Raw genomic sequence first — 15,996 nt, 5'->3', positions numbered from 1 at the left:
CTCTGACCATTTGCATTTGACTAGGAGAGTTTTATTCTTGGCAGAGCGCCAGATTCCATCCTGAAGGTGAATAGAATCTTGAATCCGGATCGAGAAATGCTTGTGCTGTCCATTGGCTGGAATCACTTAGCCACCACAGAGAAACACCTTCCCTCCTGCCTGTCAGGATCATAGGTTCGCTTTATGAAACAGAAGGATTTTGTAGGATGACAGGCCAGGTTTGCTGTTTCCAGGCTTAATCTGAGGAAGCTCTAGGAAGTCTAAAGGGGCCATTTCCAGAAGAGTTAGGGGCTTAAGTTCCTGAGGCCTAAAGGATATTGCGAGGAAGAAGGGGAGTTAGCATCATGGCTTCCGACGACATCAAAGTTCATCCTTTTAGAGAGCTGGCATCTCCTTAGCTAGCTTTGCTTTACATCTGGCATGGTGAGAGCTCTCCAGTGAACGACTGCAACAGATCTGTGGATGTAGCTGCAAATACGTGTGGGCAGTTTTACTGCCTGCGCAGTACGCTGAGAGCTTTGGAGCATCCGCGCTAAGCGTGCAACCTTTCCACTCATCCCCCTCACATACCGGTGTAAACTGGGATTGCGATGCATAGAGCAGCCTGATTTTGTTTCCCCCTCAGTGGGGGCCCCATCCTACATGCATTAGCTCTCAGTGCGCAGGTCATGCGAGGAAGCATTGCAGAATTAGACCCTTTTTGAATCAGGTATCTGTTTTACAGCTAGCATTTGCTGATGGGCTTTCAGGACTGTTACCCAATCTGTACCAGTTTGTAGAGCTGGGACCCAGTTTTGCAGGCTCAAGATGAGTTCATAGAAGCATCTAGTCTGGGATTTTCTAAAGAGCCTAAGGGCGTGAGGTGTCCATCTCCCATTTAAATTCATTGGGATTTGGGTGCTAATTCCCTTGGGTCTACTTGAAAATCCCAGCCCTAAACTTCAGGGTGCTTATTTTAACCAAATCTCTGAGCGTTTGGACACCTCTGTCTTCCCACCAGCGTGGATGGGAGCAGAAGGTGCAGCTTCACATACAGGAACAGCACCTCAGCCCTTCAGCTTCCTTCCGGGCCCAGCTGCAGGTGGCAAAAGTCCCACTCAGGCATCACTGAGCTAAGAGAGGATCTGTACTGGTGACACCTTCGGCTTTCTGCAGAGAGCTGGTTGGAAATTTCTCAATACATGGGGTTTTCATTGGAAAATGTCAATTAATCGAAACCAAAACTTTTTGCAGGTAAGGATTGGTGTCGATGAAACTCTGGTTGGAAAGGTTTCTTGGGCCCGGAATGGGCTTTCTAGTCAAAACAAGAGAATTAAGAGCCCGCCCCAGAATAACCTGTAGTCCAGTGGTTAGGCCTTGGACCTGGCTCTCCCACATCCCCTCTCAGTGCCTTAACCACCAGGCTATAGACTATATTGGGAGGGGTCAATCTCTCCCTCTCTCTCTCTCTCTCTGTTTTTTGTGAAAACTTTTGAAAGGTCTCAGTTTTGTCCGGATGCAGAATGGGAAAATATTTGAAATCTCAAAAATGTTCATGGGTCAGGAAAACCGTTTCGCTCTCATCTCTGTTGCTGCATACAGGTCCAGCTGGGCAGTTGGAGACTGGCCAGAGGTGTTGGATGATGGGGGTAGGGTAAGAGAGAAGAGGGGAATAGGTTTGTGGAGTTGGGGCTACAGATTGTGAAATTAATAGGATATTGAAATAATGTTGCTAAAATAAAACACAGAAAGAAGTGGCACCAGGTCGCAAAAGGGAAGCATATCCCATGCCAATCAGTCTGTTTTTGAAGCAACAGACACTGATGTGCACCCCAGGAATGAAACCTGATAAAAAATGAAACCTAGAATGAGTGTTCAGTGTGTAGTTAGGAGGATCCAATCCACCTCCCAGTAAAATTGGGTTTTGCTGGAGTTGGGAAGCAGAAGCAATTGATAATGCATTGCCTCTAGCTTGTGGGAGAAGAGAGGAGTGGGGGGTACTCTCGGGGTTTGTGTCTCCGGAGATAAAATGCATAGCCCACAGCATGCCAGGAAGAACAATGACGCTTCAATATATTTCCTGAATAATAACATCCCCCCTTGTGTGGCTGCAATGAAAATATCCTGCACAGAAAATATTGCTGAAGGTTATTTTTCCCTGCACTTAATCTTCTGTCTTGCGGGCAGATTGAGGAGTGCAAAGAGAATTGTCTGTGATCAGATATACTGGGCTGCATGCTGGACTCCAAGTGCGGGATGTTTGGCTGCCCTGCCTGGTAAACAGCTATCCAATTTAGATCCAGGTTAATGTCCCAAATGCCCAGGGTTCAGGAGTGTTCAGAACTGATGTTATATAGAGGTAAGTGGCCCCCTAGTAACTGGAGCACCTTTGTTTCCATGTTTGCTCCTCCCAGGACTGCCCACAGCTGTTTCCCACTGAAGAGATACTGATCCCAGTAGGGGAGGTGAAGCCCATCACACTGAAAGCCAGAAACCTGCCCCAGCCCCAGTCTGGCCAGCGTGGGTATGAATGTGTCCTCAACATTCAAGGAGTTATTCATCGTGTGCCAGCTCTGCGCTTCAACAGCTCCAGCGTCCAGTGCCAGAACAGTTCGGTAAGGAGCCCGTGCTCTGGGGATTGACATGGGAGAAGGGAAGGGATTGTTGGAGTGATGGGAGAGAGGTAGGGTAAAGGGGGCCCAACAGCCAATGGCCATGCTGCAAGTGAGTCCTAGAATGCAGAAGCTTGAGAGTTGAATGGATGAGGTTATCACGGAGCTGCAGAGCCTGCTCCTGGGGTGAATTTGCACCATTGACTAACACTTCCATATGCTGTGAGGTAGGTAAGTATCATTATCTTTACTTCCAGATGGGGGAGCTAAGTGAGGTTACATAACTTGCCCAAAGCCACAGAGGAAGTCAGTGTTAGACCTGGGCCTAGAATCAGTTGTTGTTCCTGGCGCCCATCACTGTGTTCTAACCACTAGGCAATGCTTCCACTTACCGATATTAGAGATGCCTCTTTATTTTATTTAAACCAGCCATCCCACCTCTAACACAGCAGTCACCCTAATGTTGACATCAATGAGGAGACGCTGTGAATAAGGCAAATTTAACTAGAAGAGGAAAAAGATGAAAGGGAAATGGGAGGAGGGAGGCAGAAGGAATAAAAAAAATAGAGGTTAAACTAATCCTGAATTTCAGATGGGAATCTGCTGTAGGCATGTGAGGTGTTTAATTATAATACTAGGTGGGTGAAGGTCCTTTATCTGCCAGCTCCTGTCAGTGACTGGGGGGGGGGGGTCAGTGAAGGCGGGACAGGGACAGGTGGAGGGAAGAATACAACAAAGGTGTTAAGGCAAGCTAATTCACACAGGAGAGGGAGAGAGAATTATTGGCCTCTCATCAGAGAGCTGTCAATTCCAGGTCACTGCAGCTTAATGGAATGTGTAATGCTAGGAAAGAGGGGAATGGGACTCAGCTGGGGGAGCAGACGTGGCACCGCAGAGTGATACAAATTCTCTGAATGAAACCACTAACGACATGCATACGGGGGCGACTGCAGCTTGGTCTGCATTGTGGCAGCGTAGCATAGCCCATGAAAGTAAAGCCCAAGAGGTTCTAGGGCAACTTCTCAAGCTGTAGGAATGCCACTGGAACATTAACAGAGAGTGGCATCGTAGTTCTTAGAGGGAAGGTTCTCGCTTTTTGCAGTCATTCTTGCACGTGGTAGGGAACAAAACACAGGTTCTGCTGCATTCATGGCACAATGCAGATCTCAACTCTTCACAAAGGCCATTCTCCAAACTGCAGAGGAAGTGCCTCTGTGTTTGTCTGCAGAAGACACTAGTCTACAAATGGAAAAAGGGCTGGGTGAAGGAGTTTGGGTCTCTGATCTCTAGTCATGTATCAGTGAGGGTTTTAGAAAGCTACATGGACAGACAGCTAGAGCTAGATGGTGGAACCAGGAACTTCAGGATCTACTTTAACAATCCATGCAGTTACTCCTAGCTCATTAATCAGGTTCTGAATTGTCTTAAATTTCCCTGGATATTTGTGCCTCACTCGCTCTCTGTAGGCCCCATAGCAGGGTAGATAATAAATGTAATAATACTAAATACCGTAGCCCTTTTCCTATCCAAAGTGATTGATAAACATTACCTAACAAATACTCAGAGCAGCCCTGCTTTAGGGAAATCCTCTTCTACAAATGGGAAACTGGAGGCGAGCAGTTTATGGGCTAGTCTGCACACAGAGTTGTACCGATACAACTAAAGGTGTGGTTTTACACTGCTTTAGTTAAACCAGTGCAACTCTACATGGGTGAGGCCACTTTGATATCTGTTTAATCCAGGCTTGTATTGTTGAGTTCACGCTGGTAAATGTATATGGGCACGCTCAACCAGTATAAGTAGATCTACATTAAACCAGTGCAACTTCTGTGTGTAGACAAGCTCTAAGTGACTTGCCCAAGACCACACAGGGAGCTGGTGTCAGAGTTGGGATTAGAACACTGGACCTCGTGAGTCCTACTCCTGTACTTATTCCATTCAGGTCACATCCTGCTCGACAGCATGAAGGCTGATGTGGAACAGATGTGGATAAATAATCTGTGAAGAAGGGAACACTAAATAATCAAGCGTTTTGGTGGGATTTCTTTAGTATGCTTGCTTTTTACAGTCCCGTTGACATTTTCCTTGTAGGAAAATTGGAGTCATTGGTTGATCTGCAAAGGCTGCCAGCATAGGGCCCAGTATATGCTAATTATGATTATGGCACTTGTGAAGTGTCTACTAGGAGAATGTTCTGAGACCTCCAAACTCAGCTGTATGGCCCCTGGGCATCCGTCAGAGGGTCAGGAATTCCAGGAAGTGCTACCCTGATCTGGATTTGAACTGGTGACTTAGAAAATTCCTCCTCTCCACCCTGAATAGGGTGCACTGACTGCAATATTTCCTTAGTAGGTTGTCAGATCTTTGCAGCACATTTGTACATCCCTGATTACATTGAGGGAGTGGTATTCAATGGAAAGTTGGCCCAATCTGTCTCCTGGGCAGAAGTGCCACTGTGTAGGGCCTCAGTCTAGTCTCATTAAATAGTGGGGCTGTTTTTATGAGACCAGCCAGTGTGTCTGGGATAATTAATCTACTACCTCTTGCAGGGTCCATCAGCTGATTTTAATTATCTTTCTCTGGCAAGGAGAAATGAGTCTCACTATGTGGACCCAAAGCAGGATCCTAGAAATGAGAGTTAGAATCGTTGGTCACTTAGACATCATCATGTTTTTTAAGCAAAAAGTTGTTAGTTATAACAATATATTTATATATGTCATTTCCTTCCTGGTGTCTCTTCCTGACACATCCTCCTGAGCACATCCCCTAAAAATGTTTCTTATCTTGTTCCTTAGTATCTCTATGACGGGATGGACATAAGCAACTTAGCAGTGGATTTTGCTGTGGTTTGGAATGGAAACTTCATTATTGACAACCCAGAGGATTTGAAAGGTAAGGGGTGCTCTGTTTACTGCTGCAGTGTCTTATCCTTCAGTTATGTGGTGGAGAGGACCTGGTAAGGGCTTGGGGGAATGTGTGGTCAAGGCCATTTCTAGAAAAAGAAATTTCTATTCACAGGAAGACTGGGTTAGAACCCTGCTAGTCACAGCCAAGTTACACCACCATTGTACCCAGCATCATTATGATCCCAGTGTGGACTCTGCCCAGATTTCTAGCCCACAGTTAGCCATAGCCCAGACTCTCAGCATTACAGAACTGGCCCTTAGTGAAAGCAGCCTGTACACTGCAAAAAGGAAGACTTTACTAAACACATTGACCTGCAGCCAGCTCAGAGACATCTGTCACATGTGGCTGCCTCAGACCCCTCTGTCACAGGTCAGTACGATGTGACCTGTGCTTCTCATATCATGTTACGTTGAGCCATCCACAAGGTTGAGGCGAGGTTTTCATGTTGGGCACTGAAAACTGGGAATCCCAATGGGACACACTTGTACAATAGTGCTGCATAGTTTGACAAGGGGAATGGAGCATGAACTTAACAGGCATCAGAGTGCAGGGAGAGAGAATAATTTGCAATAAGCCTAAATAACAAGTGACTAGAAATCTGCAACAGCAAAAACTTCACCTTTGGACAGACCGCAAAACCCTCTGTCTCTCCACACAACATGGGCAGCAGCAGTCCAAGCTTCTCTTCGGACACTGACTTACCAAGGCACATCAACCCTAACTTAGCGGGATCACCTCTGAAAATAAGAGGGTAGCTCAATCTCTATGGGCCTCCCTACAGCTCTGTATTTTATATAGCATCCTTCACCCTGTAGGATCCCCAAGTGTTTTACAAGTTGTACATGGGAATACCCACCACTCAAACACAATTGCCTATGATAATTTTAGGGAAGTAGATTTAACCAGGATATTAGATCTAAAATCTCTGATCATGTGAAAATTCAGTGTGCGCTTTGTATGTGCCTCTTATTATATCTTCAGTAATAACAGTAGTCCATATAGACACTGCATTTCATCATGTGGACTTTGCTTCTGGATGCCACAACGCTCATTTTATAAAAGACCTGTTAAAAGATCTGACCTGTAGAAAATCTACATTTGCCCTGCTCTGAAGCGAGGCAGTGCAGCCAAGCCCTGATAAAGAAAGAAACCTGTTATACTTCCAGCTATAGGAGGCATGCTGCTGGAAAATAGAGCTGGTACCAGAATAAATGGCTATGTCACAAAATCTAGTGTATTGCAGAGCAAAATAGACTGAAAGCAGCAGATGAGCCCTCTGAAAAGAATACCTGTTAATAGTCCCATTTTGCTGAAGCAGGGACATCAATTTAACAGGTTCCTGTTTATCCATGTAGGAGTTATATTTTGCTTTTGAATGCTTTGAAATTTTCTGAGGAACCTGATACATTGGAGCCCTGTTGGAGACCCTGCCAAGCTCCCTGGAAATGGAGACATTGTTTCAATGAGCTTTTTCTTGGTTTAGGTCAATGGAGTAAACTAAACAAAGAGGTTTTCAATGCTGCCTTCCAAAGCAAGCATGGGAGCAATAATGTCTGAGAACATCTGGAAAAAGGATAAGTGGGAATGAGAAGGCTTCAAAGGTCCATTGCCAACAAAACCGTGCGTGGCTCTGATGAGGCTGGCTAACGTTCCCTGTGGTTCTCCAGCTACGCTGCCCAGCTTTGCAACGGTGCTGCTTATGTCCCAGCTGGCACTAGTCACCTGGGCATCTGCGGTGGTCAGGGCAGTCAGAAACGGCTGAGTTAGAGAGCAAGAGGCAGGGAGCGATCAGCTTCTTGAAAAACAAATGTGAGAGACGGTACCCCACGAGCTGTGCAGAATATTTACAGCCATTTAGATACAAAGGTACAAGGCAGATATATCGGTAACCTTTCAGTTCATTACCCCCACAGGCCCTATTCCCCTTCTTCCCCCCGCCGCCCGCACACACATCTTTTTCAAGCATGTCCACCACTGTCCAATGAGGTGGTCTCTTCTCTTCATCAGTCAAGGGGAATTGTGGGCTGTCTTCATCTCTACTGATACTGTAAGCAGATGTAGCTCTTTTGGTCCTGAAGATTTAGTCTCCAGCTCAGTGCTCAGTCCACGCCTCTCCCTTCTCCACAGTTCACCTGTACAAATGCGCCGCCCAGCGGGAGAGCTGCGGCCTGTGCCTGAAAGCAGATCAGAAGTTCGAATGCGGCTGGTGCAGCGGAGAGGCCAAGTGCACGCTCCGGCAGCACTGCAGTTCCCCCATTCACCCTTGGCTCGACTGGTCCAGCAGGAACGTCAAGTGCTCCAATCCCCGCATCACCGAGGTAAGAGAATCCAGCCGCAGCGAGTCTGCCTGTCTGTCATCCCTGGCCCATTCTGTTTAACCTCATCATGCTTGAAATGCCAGATTGATTTGTGTCTGCTCCTGGCTGCCTCATTTCTGGCCCAGATACAAGATATCCTCCATTCTGCACTGAAGAAGAATGAATAAAACACTTCAGTGCTTCCCGCAGAATTAATGTGTCGCTTCCTTAGCGTGTGACCAGGGGTTACACCCTCGCTGCCGACCACTCCCTCTCTGTCATTTGTCTGGGGTGCCCGCTATGCCCTGCTCCTTGGATACTAATTAAACCAGGAAGGTAATTAGTCTATAATTGACTTTTCTGGATTACAGACCCGTGAGGGAGTTAGGACCCTACACGAGGTGTCTCCTGGAGGAATTATTCACTGTAAAGCAGTTGTTGAGGTGATGCTTGTACTGTTGGTGGTGGCTCTTGGGGCCCAGATCAGAGTGTTGGATCCAGGAAGCCTTTGATTTCTTGCTTAGCTGGTTTCCAATACAAATGTAGGGTCTTATTTTCCATTGCCCTGCAATATGTGTTGCCATTTGCACCTGTGCAAAATGAATGTAAAGTGGGCATAAAATGTTACCAAATCCGAATGGCTGCACAAGGGACAATCAGGCCTTCTCAGCACACAGACTTTCACCAATTTAATGAAGGCCTTGTCTACACACAAGCTGCACCAGTTTAACCTGAATCAATTTTTAAATAGCTTTAGTTAAACCCTGCAAAATCATTTGTACGGTTTGAGTGGTTTATTTTCCATTTAGCAGAGAGCTGGTCATAGTGGCCTTATGCTAAACCAATATAAGTCTAGTTTACACCAAAATAAGTTTGTTCACACAGGGGGGTTGCACTGCTTTAAATAAATCATTGTCCTAGAATCACAGAGTTTAAGGCGAGAGGGGACCATTAGAACATCTAGGTGTACAAGTTCTATGTGCAGATCAGACCCCAGACCCTCAGTGTTTAAATTTTGATACAGATAGTCATAGAACAATGCCATGTATATGTATTTGTGTATTTCAATGGTTAGAATGAAAATCATATTGCCTCTCTATAAATCCATGGTACACCCACATTTTGAATACTGCATGAAGATGTGGTCACCCCATCTCAAAAAATACATATATTGGAACTGGAAAGGGTTCCGAAAAGGGCAGCAAAAATGATTGGGGGTATGGAACGGCTTCCATATAAGGAGAGATTGAAAAGACTGGGACTGTTCAGCTTGGAAAAGAGACGACTAAGGGGGGATATGATAGAGGTCTATAAAATCTTGAGTGGTGTGGAGAAAGTAAATAAGGAAGTGTTATTTACTCCTCATTACACAAGAACTAGAGGTCAACAAATGAAATTACTAGGCAGCAGGTTTAAAACAAATAAAAGGAAGTATTCCTTCATACAACGCACAGTCAACCTGTGGAACTCTTTGCCAGAGAATGTTGTGAAGGCCAAGACTATAACAGGGTTCAGAAAAGAACTAGATAGGTCCATCAATGGCTGTTAGCCAGGATGGGCAGGGATGGTGTCCCTAGCCTCTGTTTGCCAAAAGCTAGGAATGGGCGACGGGATGGATCACTTGATGATTACCTGTTCTGTTCATTCCCTCTGGGGCACCTGGCATTGGCCACTGTCGGAAGACAGGATACTGGACTAGATGGACCTTTGGCCTGACCCAGTATGGCCGTTCTTATGTTCTCATTAAATGGATGGCTAAGCATATCTGTTTCGTCTGCAGAGCTGGGTTCAACTTACTAACAAATTAAAATGTGAGATCCTCTTTCACACACTCATAGAAGTTAGAAGGGGAAAGACCTTACTGCGCTGGCCATTACTGCCATCACTTCAAACCCTTGGTGTAGACAAGGCAAGCTGCTACAAGCAGCCAGGGCCGCCCAGAGGATTCAGGGGGCCTGGGGTCTTCGGCAGCGGGGGCCCCCGCCACTGAATTGCCACCGAAGACCTGTCACTTTGGCAGCGGGTCCTGGGGCGGAAGGACCCCCTGTTCCAGGGGCCCTGAAAAACTCTCTTGGGGGCCCCTATGGGGCCTGGGGCAAATTGCCCTACTTGCCCCCCCTCTCTCTGGGCAGCCCTGCAAGCAGCCATTTGTAACGGTGCAGCTTAGCCTGGTTTTAACTAGGAATAACCTGCCCCAGGGCAAGTACCAGTTGCCTGTCTACACTGAGGGTTTGCATGGGTGCAGGTACACCAGTGGCTGGCTGAAATCAGAGTGTGTCCTCTTGAGTCTATTCTGCAGTGCTTTCTCTGATCCCAGGGTTTTAGGGGTATATCTACACAGCAAAAGCTTTTCACAAGCTAGCCTACCCGAACTAGCTTGAATCCAGCCAGAGTAAGTAACCGTAGCAGTGCAGACACCACAGCACGGCAGTACAAGCCCAGCAGAGACCCTGGTTATGGACTCCACTCATAGCCTGCCTTAAAGCTTGCGCTGTCTTCACTGCTATTGTTAGCTTGAATCCAGCTCCTGCAGCTGTCTCGTGTAGACTTGGAGTGTCTCACATAAGCTGGTGCTTTCACTACTGCCCTTTGGAGGACACACTACAGACTAACACCTGTGATGGTTCGGAAGCTGTTCCTCAGATTCACTTTCCTCATTTCATCTCTTCCCCTTTAAATCATTCCTCTCCCTCCTTGTGCTTTCAGTGGTGGTGGTGGTGTTTATGCTGCAATTTGTTACTTTTTGACAAGAAAGGACACTTATTATTACAAGGTGTCAGGTTCTGATTATTTCACTCCATCATCAAATTGTGAGAAAGAAACAGACACAAGGGCTTTTCTAAAAACACAATAATATTTACTATTTACATGATGCTGTTTTTCTGCTGAACACTTTGCAGACTTTAGCTAATGGTCACAACCCCTGGTGAGCTGGGTAAATATCATTATTTTCCTTTGTCTTAGAGGGAGGGGAGAAAACAAGCATTAAGCACTGGGGTAGATTTGTGGGGTTGCACCAGGGCTGAATGTGGCCCAAAGAGTTTGACTGGTCCTAGGCCACAGAGGGAGTTGGTAAGGAGATCCTACCTGCCAGTCCTGTGCTCAGGTCTCTGTGGGTAAGTCTACACTGCAGCTGGAAGGGAGTCTCCCAGCCTGGGTAGACTGACTTGTGGTAGCAGGGTTTGAGCTAGTGCACTAAAAATAGCTGCATGTATGTTGCGTCTCTGGCAGAGATTCTGGTTAGCCACCCGAGTTCAGTAACCCCACCTCCCCAACTCTCCCCACCCTGTCTGTCTTATGAAAACATGGGTGATTTTCATACTTGGGCCCTATCATGTCATGCTTTGTTGTTGGAGCCTGGTATGTGGCCCCCTCCAGATGCCTTCCAGCCAATGAAATCACAGCTTTTAGCTGAAAAAATCTTGCTTCCCCATCTCTTGTGCAGTTTCACCGCTGCTGGTTTTTAGAGACAAAAATGTACTAGGTCTGCAGGGCTATAGAAAAGCAAGGATAATGGCGGTGCTGATTGTACAAAGAGATCAGCAGGTTAAGAAATCAAGCAGCCGAGTTTGGTGGAATGAGTTCAGGGATTACTGCCTCTCCTAAATCAAATGTCAGTTTTGGATTATTTTACAGGCTGTAGCTTGGTTTTGACAGACCCACCCCAGGAGAGTGTGTTCTAGGCCTCCCCCAACAGGGGACAGTCCAAGAGTCTCTTGATTTGTATAAAAGCCAGGTTAGGAGCTCATCAGTCACTCTCTTTTTTTTCCCTAGCACCCTCACTGTAATAAGATTTGCCTTGGAACCATTGATGGCTGTCTCTGACAGCAGCCACCAGGGTGCATCTGAGCTCATAGTCAGCTCAACCTAGAGAAAAGGAAACCCTTGGCAAATTGAAATGCGACAGGACTCCTGACCCATTGTGACAGGTTTTTGTTGGTTTCCTATTTAATGCTTTCTCCAGCTCTATGTAAGCTCACTAACTCCCTGCAGTTTAAGATCATGAGAAACATTAACCTCAACAGAAAAGGAGGATTCAGGCAAAGTTACATTTTCCAGCAAGGCGAAAGAGAGAAGAGGCTATATTCTTCTCTTTGCAAATCTGGAGTAACGCATTTGACTTCAGTGGAGCTGCTCAGGGTTTACGCTGGTGTAACAGAGCAGAATATGGCCTTGTCAAGTGAAATACATGAGATTCTAGTATGGGGAAGTGAAAGTCTCTCATCTAGCAATATTCTCCTTAGCTAACATTTGAACATCTGAATATGAATTTCTCTCCAGCTCACCCTTCTGCTGGAGCTCAGCCACTTCAATAGGTGCATACATGGACATGCACATGTGTGTACACTCAGTGTCTGCGTTTACGTTTCTTCCAGTTATCACCATAGAGTTAGATACTTGTGTCCACAGGCAGGAATCCAGAACGGTTATCTCCTGAGTGCCCCAGATATTGTGAGGGAATAACTTGTGCTATAACCTTACCCAGTCTACAGGGACGGGCTGATTTCACTGGCGACTGAATAATGTATTATTTTTCCACCATGCCTTTTCAGCATCACTGAGCTCAAAGCACCGTACAGAATATGGAATGTGCACCGATGAAATGCAGCCACCTCTGGGGCAACCAGCTGGTGTACAAACACATTGGTGGAGGGAGTGGGGAAATTGGCAAAGGACAAAGCCCTGGCTTTATTAGAGATGCCTTGATAGAATGAACCTTAGTTTGTAAAGGCTTACTCCAAAGCAGCATGGTACTCACATAGCAGCATGGTACTCTGCTTACCTACCCCCTATGGGTGAAGGCCTGTACTAGTCGTCTAGGACTGGTCGAACCAGAGCTGGATCACCCGAGGAAGGGGCTCCATGCTTGATCTTAGGTGAGATGTCCTTGTGGGGCTACTCAGACATCCCCAAGCTCATTTGACTTGTTTTCTAATAACCAGGAGGCACTGCCGGCCTGGAAGTTTTTCTAACCTGCAGCAGCCTCAGCTCGGGTGGCATGGCCGCAGAATTTCCACAGGCCAGTGTCTGTTAATTTAAACTAAAAAAGGGTGCGCAGGGAATTAACAAAAACCTCTCAAGGCACCAACAACAATCATTCCCTGTGCGAAATTCACTCTGGACACAAACACTCAGGAGCCCTGTGGCTCTTAACTCCCACTGAACCATGGTTTAAGGCCCTTGTGTTTAGTTAGGTCCAGATTCAGCAAAACCCTTAAGCATATGCTTACATTTAGACTTAAGATGAAATTAAGTGGTGCAGAGGCCGTGTGCGCTGCTTCTTTGCCCAGGGGTGAATGTCACCTTGGTTATGTAGCCATTGAATTGAGAGCACCCCCTGCTCGCTTCTGTCTGATGCCATGTGATGCTAACCCCTATTCTGCCAGCCTGATGGGTTCAGAGATCTTTTATCTCAGAGGCATTTTGTTTCCTTTTTTATTTTTCAGTAATCTTTTAACAATAAATACACTTCTCCCCTCTCCCCCTTCAACAGAATGCAACTCCTTCTCTTTCCCACAAGCATTTGTACTGTTTGCACAAGGCTGGGTTACAAGACGCCAGGAGCAAAATAGGCTCTGCCGGCAGTTTCCCTCATACTAAATGATTCAGACAGTTGTAACATTTAAGGAGTCTTATTTTCTTCTCCTTGAGTTAAGCAGGAGAAATAAAACCACAAAACAACTTGCAGCTAAGCTGCTCATGTTCTGAGCTGGAGATTCCATCCCTGCAGCGTTCATGCTAGCTGTGGGCTGGGCACTGCCATAGAATATTTTATCACTGTCCAACTTGGAAAGTAATATTGGCGGTCTCCGCCCAAAGAAAAGAGAGCATAGCTTAGCTGTGGTTATTGCAGATTGGTTGGTCTGTGTGTCTCCTTCAAAGCTGGAGGCATGAGGGGTCTCTCCAGGGAATGTTAGGGGATTGACCTAAGTGGACTCTGAGCTTGACACGAGCAGAAGATACGGTTCTGCCTGTGCTGGCAAATCAATGTGTTCCATTTTCAGGGCTCTGAGTTTTAGGGGAGCCTACAAGCAGACCCTTAGTGCCGGGTTCAACAGGGTTGCACCAGTGGGACAGAGTGCCGAGTTTTGCCCCCTATACTGGACCGTGTAACTGAGCTCTTGGATCATTCCCACTGAAAGACTCTTCACCGTTTATCCGATTTGCCATTAGCTTCCCTCTCTCGTTCTCATATCCTAGCGGAGTGCTCTTGCATCCAGGTTCCCAGCATCACAGGGGGATGTGTAAATGCCAAGGAGAAACCATATTGTCACTGAAATGAAAGGAAATGAATTATAGTTAACATACAGTCCTTTTATAGGACCTGAGTCCATGCTCTCGCCTCCGTCAGCAGTGTCCCTTCTTTAACAGCATAAAACTTCCGTAATGTCTGCAGCCTCCGTGATAAATAAATAAAAAATCAGTTTTCTTGAGAACAAGCAGCTCTCTGATCTCCTATTCATTTATTTGCAGGCCTCATTAATATAACATCACTGCAACAAACAGCTAAAGGGGGGGAGTGTCAGGCTGAATAATGGAGTTGCTCTGCTGAGATAACAATTAGGTTCTGAATGTGCTATCAGCTAAGACAGAGACAAGGAGGGATCATGCCGGGATGAGGAGCTAGGAATGCTTATGTGCTGGGTCCCTGCTGGGCTCATCAGCTGGGATCCAGCTAGCTTAGAACATAATAATAATAAAAAAAAAAGGACAAAAAAGAAAAGAAAGAAGGTAAATGACACTTCGGTAATTTTTTTTGCCACTCTTTGCGTGGCTGGGACTCTATCTTTTTCGTTGTGTCTTTGATGCTGAGTGTGATGGGGTATGATAGTCACTTACACTGCAGGACTGTCTGGCTCACCTCTGACTGTAGCAAGGACATCCTTAGGATCAGCCGTAAGACACATCTCCATCCCACACACAGACCCTGTTTTTTGTAGTTCTGTGTTGTTTTACATTGAAAATGGTGAACCACCCCAACGGGGGTGACAGGAAACATTAATGATGCTAAAGAAACTGGATCCTACCTTAGGGGAGGGAACATTTTCTAATGATAGGTAAGGACGGGAGGGCTGGGAATCAGGATTCCTGGGTTCTGTTCCCTGCTTTGAGAGGGGAATGGGGTCTGATGGTTAGCGTAGGGGTGACTGAGAGTCACAACTTCTGGGTTCTTGTCCTGGCTCTGCCACTGGTTTGTGGGGTGACCCTAGATAAGTCACTTCTGCTCTCCGTGTCAGTTCCCTGTCTATAAAATAGGTGCAGTAATACCTATCTGTGACCCAGAGCACCCCTGTATTCACACCCTACACATTATTGTAATCTTTGTGCACAATATACCTTGTGAGGTATCATTTAAAAACTAATAACACGTTGATCATCAATATTCTTGTGTAATGTATATACGAAATTTGTATTAAGAGTGAAGAACATAAGCTGAAATGATGACTAATGTGTGTTTACCAGACAAGTCTGCGAACGGGGTGAACCAGGGTGTCATCAAAGTTAATTGGCAGCCAGTGGTCAACTGGCCACTCTTTGGCAACAAAGTGGGGCAGGAACAGGTCGATCTGCATTTTAGCAAACAACATGGAACTTCTTTCACCATAAAATTCCATGTCTCTGTCCTCACAGCTGGAAGGCACTTTATCAGGGGTAACCCTCAGGAAAATGCAATTCGGAGGGTGATTGGACTGTAAAAGCGAGGGGCAAAAACACCCTGAGCTTTCTCTCCCCATCTCCCTTTCACTTAATATGACAAAGGAACCAGCCCTCTGACTTGGGGGAGTTCCTGACCTGAGAATTTGGTCAGCCCTGTTGCTGCGATCTGTGGTAAGGATTTTACCTTGAACCAAGTCTAGCTTGTTAAGTTTTCGCTACCAGAAATGTTTTATCTTTATTTCTTTTGTAACCATTTCTGACTTTAATACCTTATGCTTGTTCTCACTTAAGCGCTCTCTCTGTGTAGTTACATCATCTTTTTTTTTTATTATAAACTAATCCACTGTTGTGTTTTAAAATGAACTGCTTGATAACGCCATTTAAAATAGTAAACTTGAATATTGACCCCTTACAGGGGTAATGGACCCCTAATAGCTGAACTGCCCAGGAGAAGGTTGGGCAGTGCAGAACGCACTCACCGGCACTGAGGGTTTGCCCTGATTCCACACGCCGTGTCACCACACCAGTGCAAACAGGGTAAG

At 46.1% G+C, this 15,996-nt stretch overlaps 1 protein-coding gene across 2 annotated transcripts in view; it reads left to right on the top strand.

Moving 5' to 3' along the window:
* PLXNA2 (plexin A2) overlaps positions 1–15,996 on the top strand; it is a 312,269-nt gene that overhangs the window by 224,736 nt on the left and 71,537 nt on the right. For both annotated transcript variants that reach the window (XM_045013587.1, XM_045013588.1), the window contains 3 exons: positions 2,394–2,594; positions 5,387–5,483; positions 7,626–7,816. In XM_045013587.1, the coding sequence (XP_044869522.1) occupies positions 2,394–2,594; positions 5,387–5,483; positions 7,626–7,816 (489 nt within the window). The remainder of the gene's footprint in view (positions 1–2,393; positions 2,595–5,386; positions 5,484–7,625; positions 7,817–15,996) is intronic.

Source organism: Mauremys mutica, chromosome 4, assembly GCF_020497125.1.
Source record: "Mauremys mutica isolate MM-2020 ecotype Southern chromosome 4, ASM2049712v1, whole genome shotgun sequence".
In the NCBI taxonomy this organism is placed as follows: Eukaryota; Metazoa; Chordata; order Testudines; family Geoemydidae; genus Mauremys; species Mauremys mutica.
The sequence above is the reverse complement of the archived record's forward strand: the minus strand, read 5'-3'. Positions and strand labels throughout refer to the sequence as shown.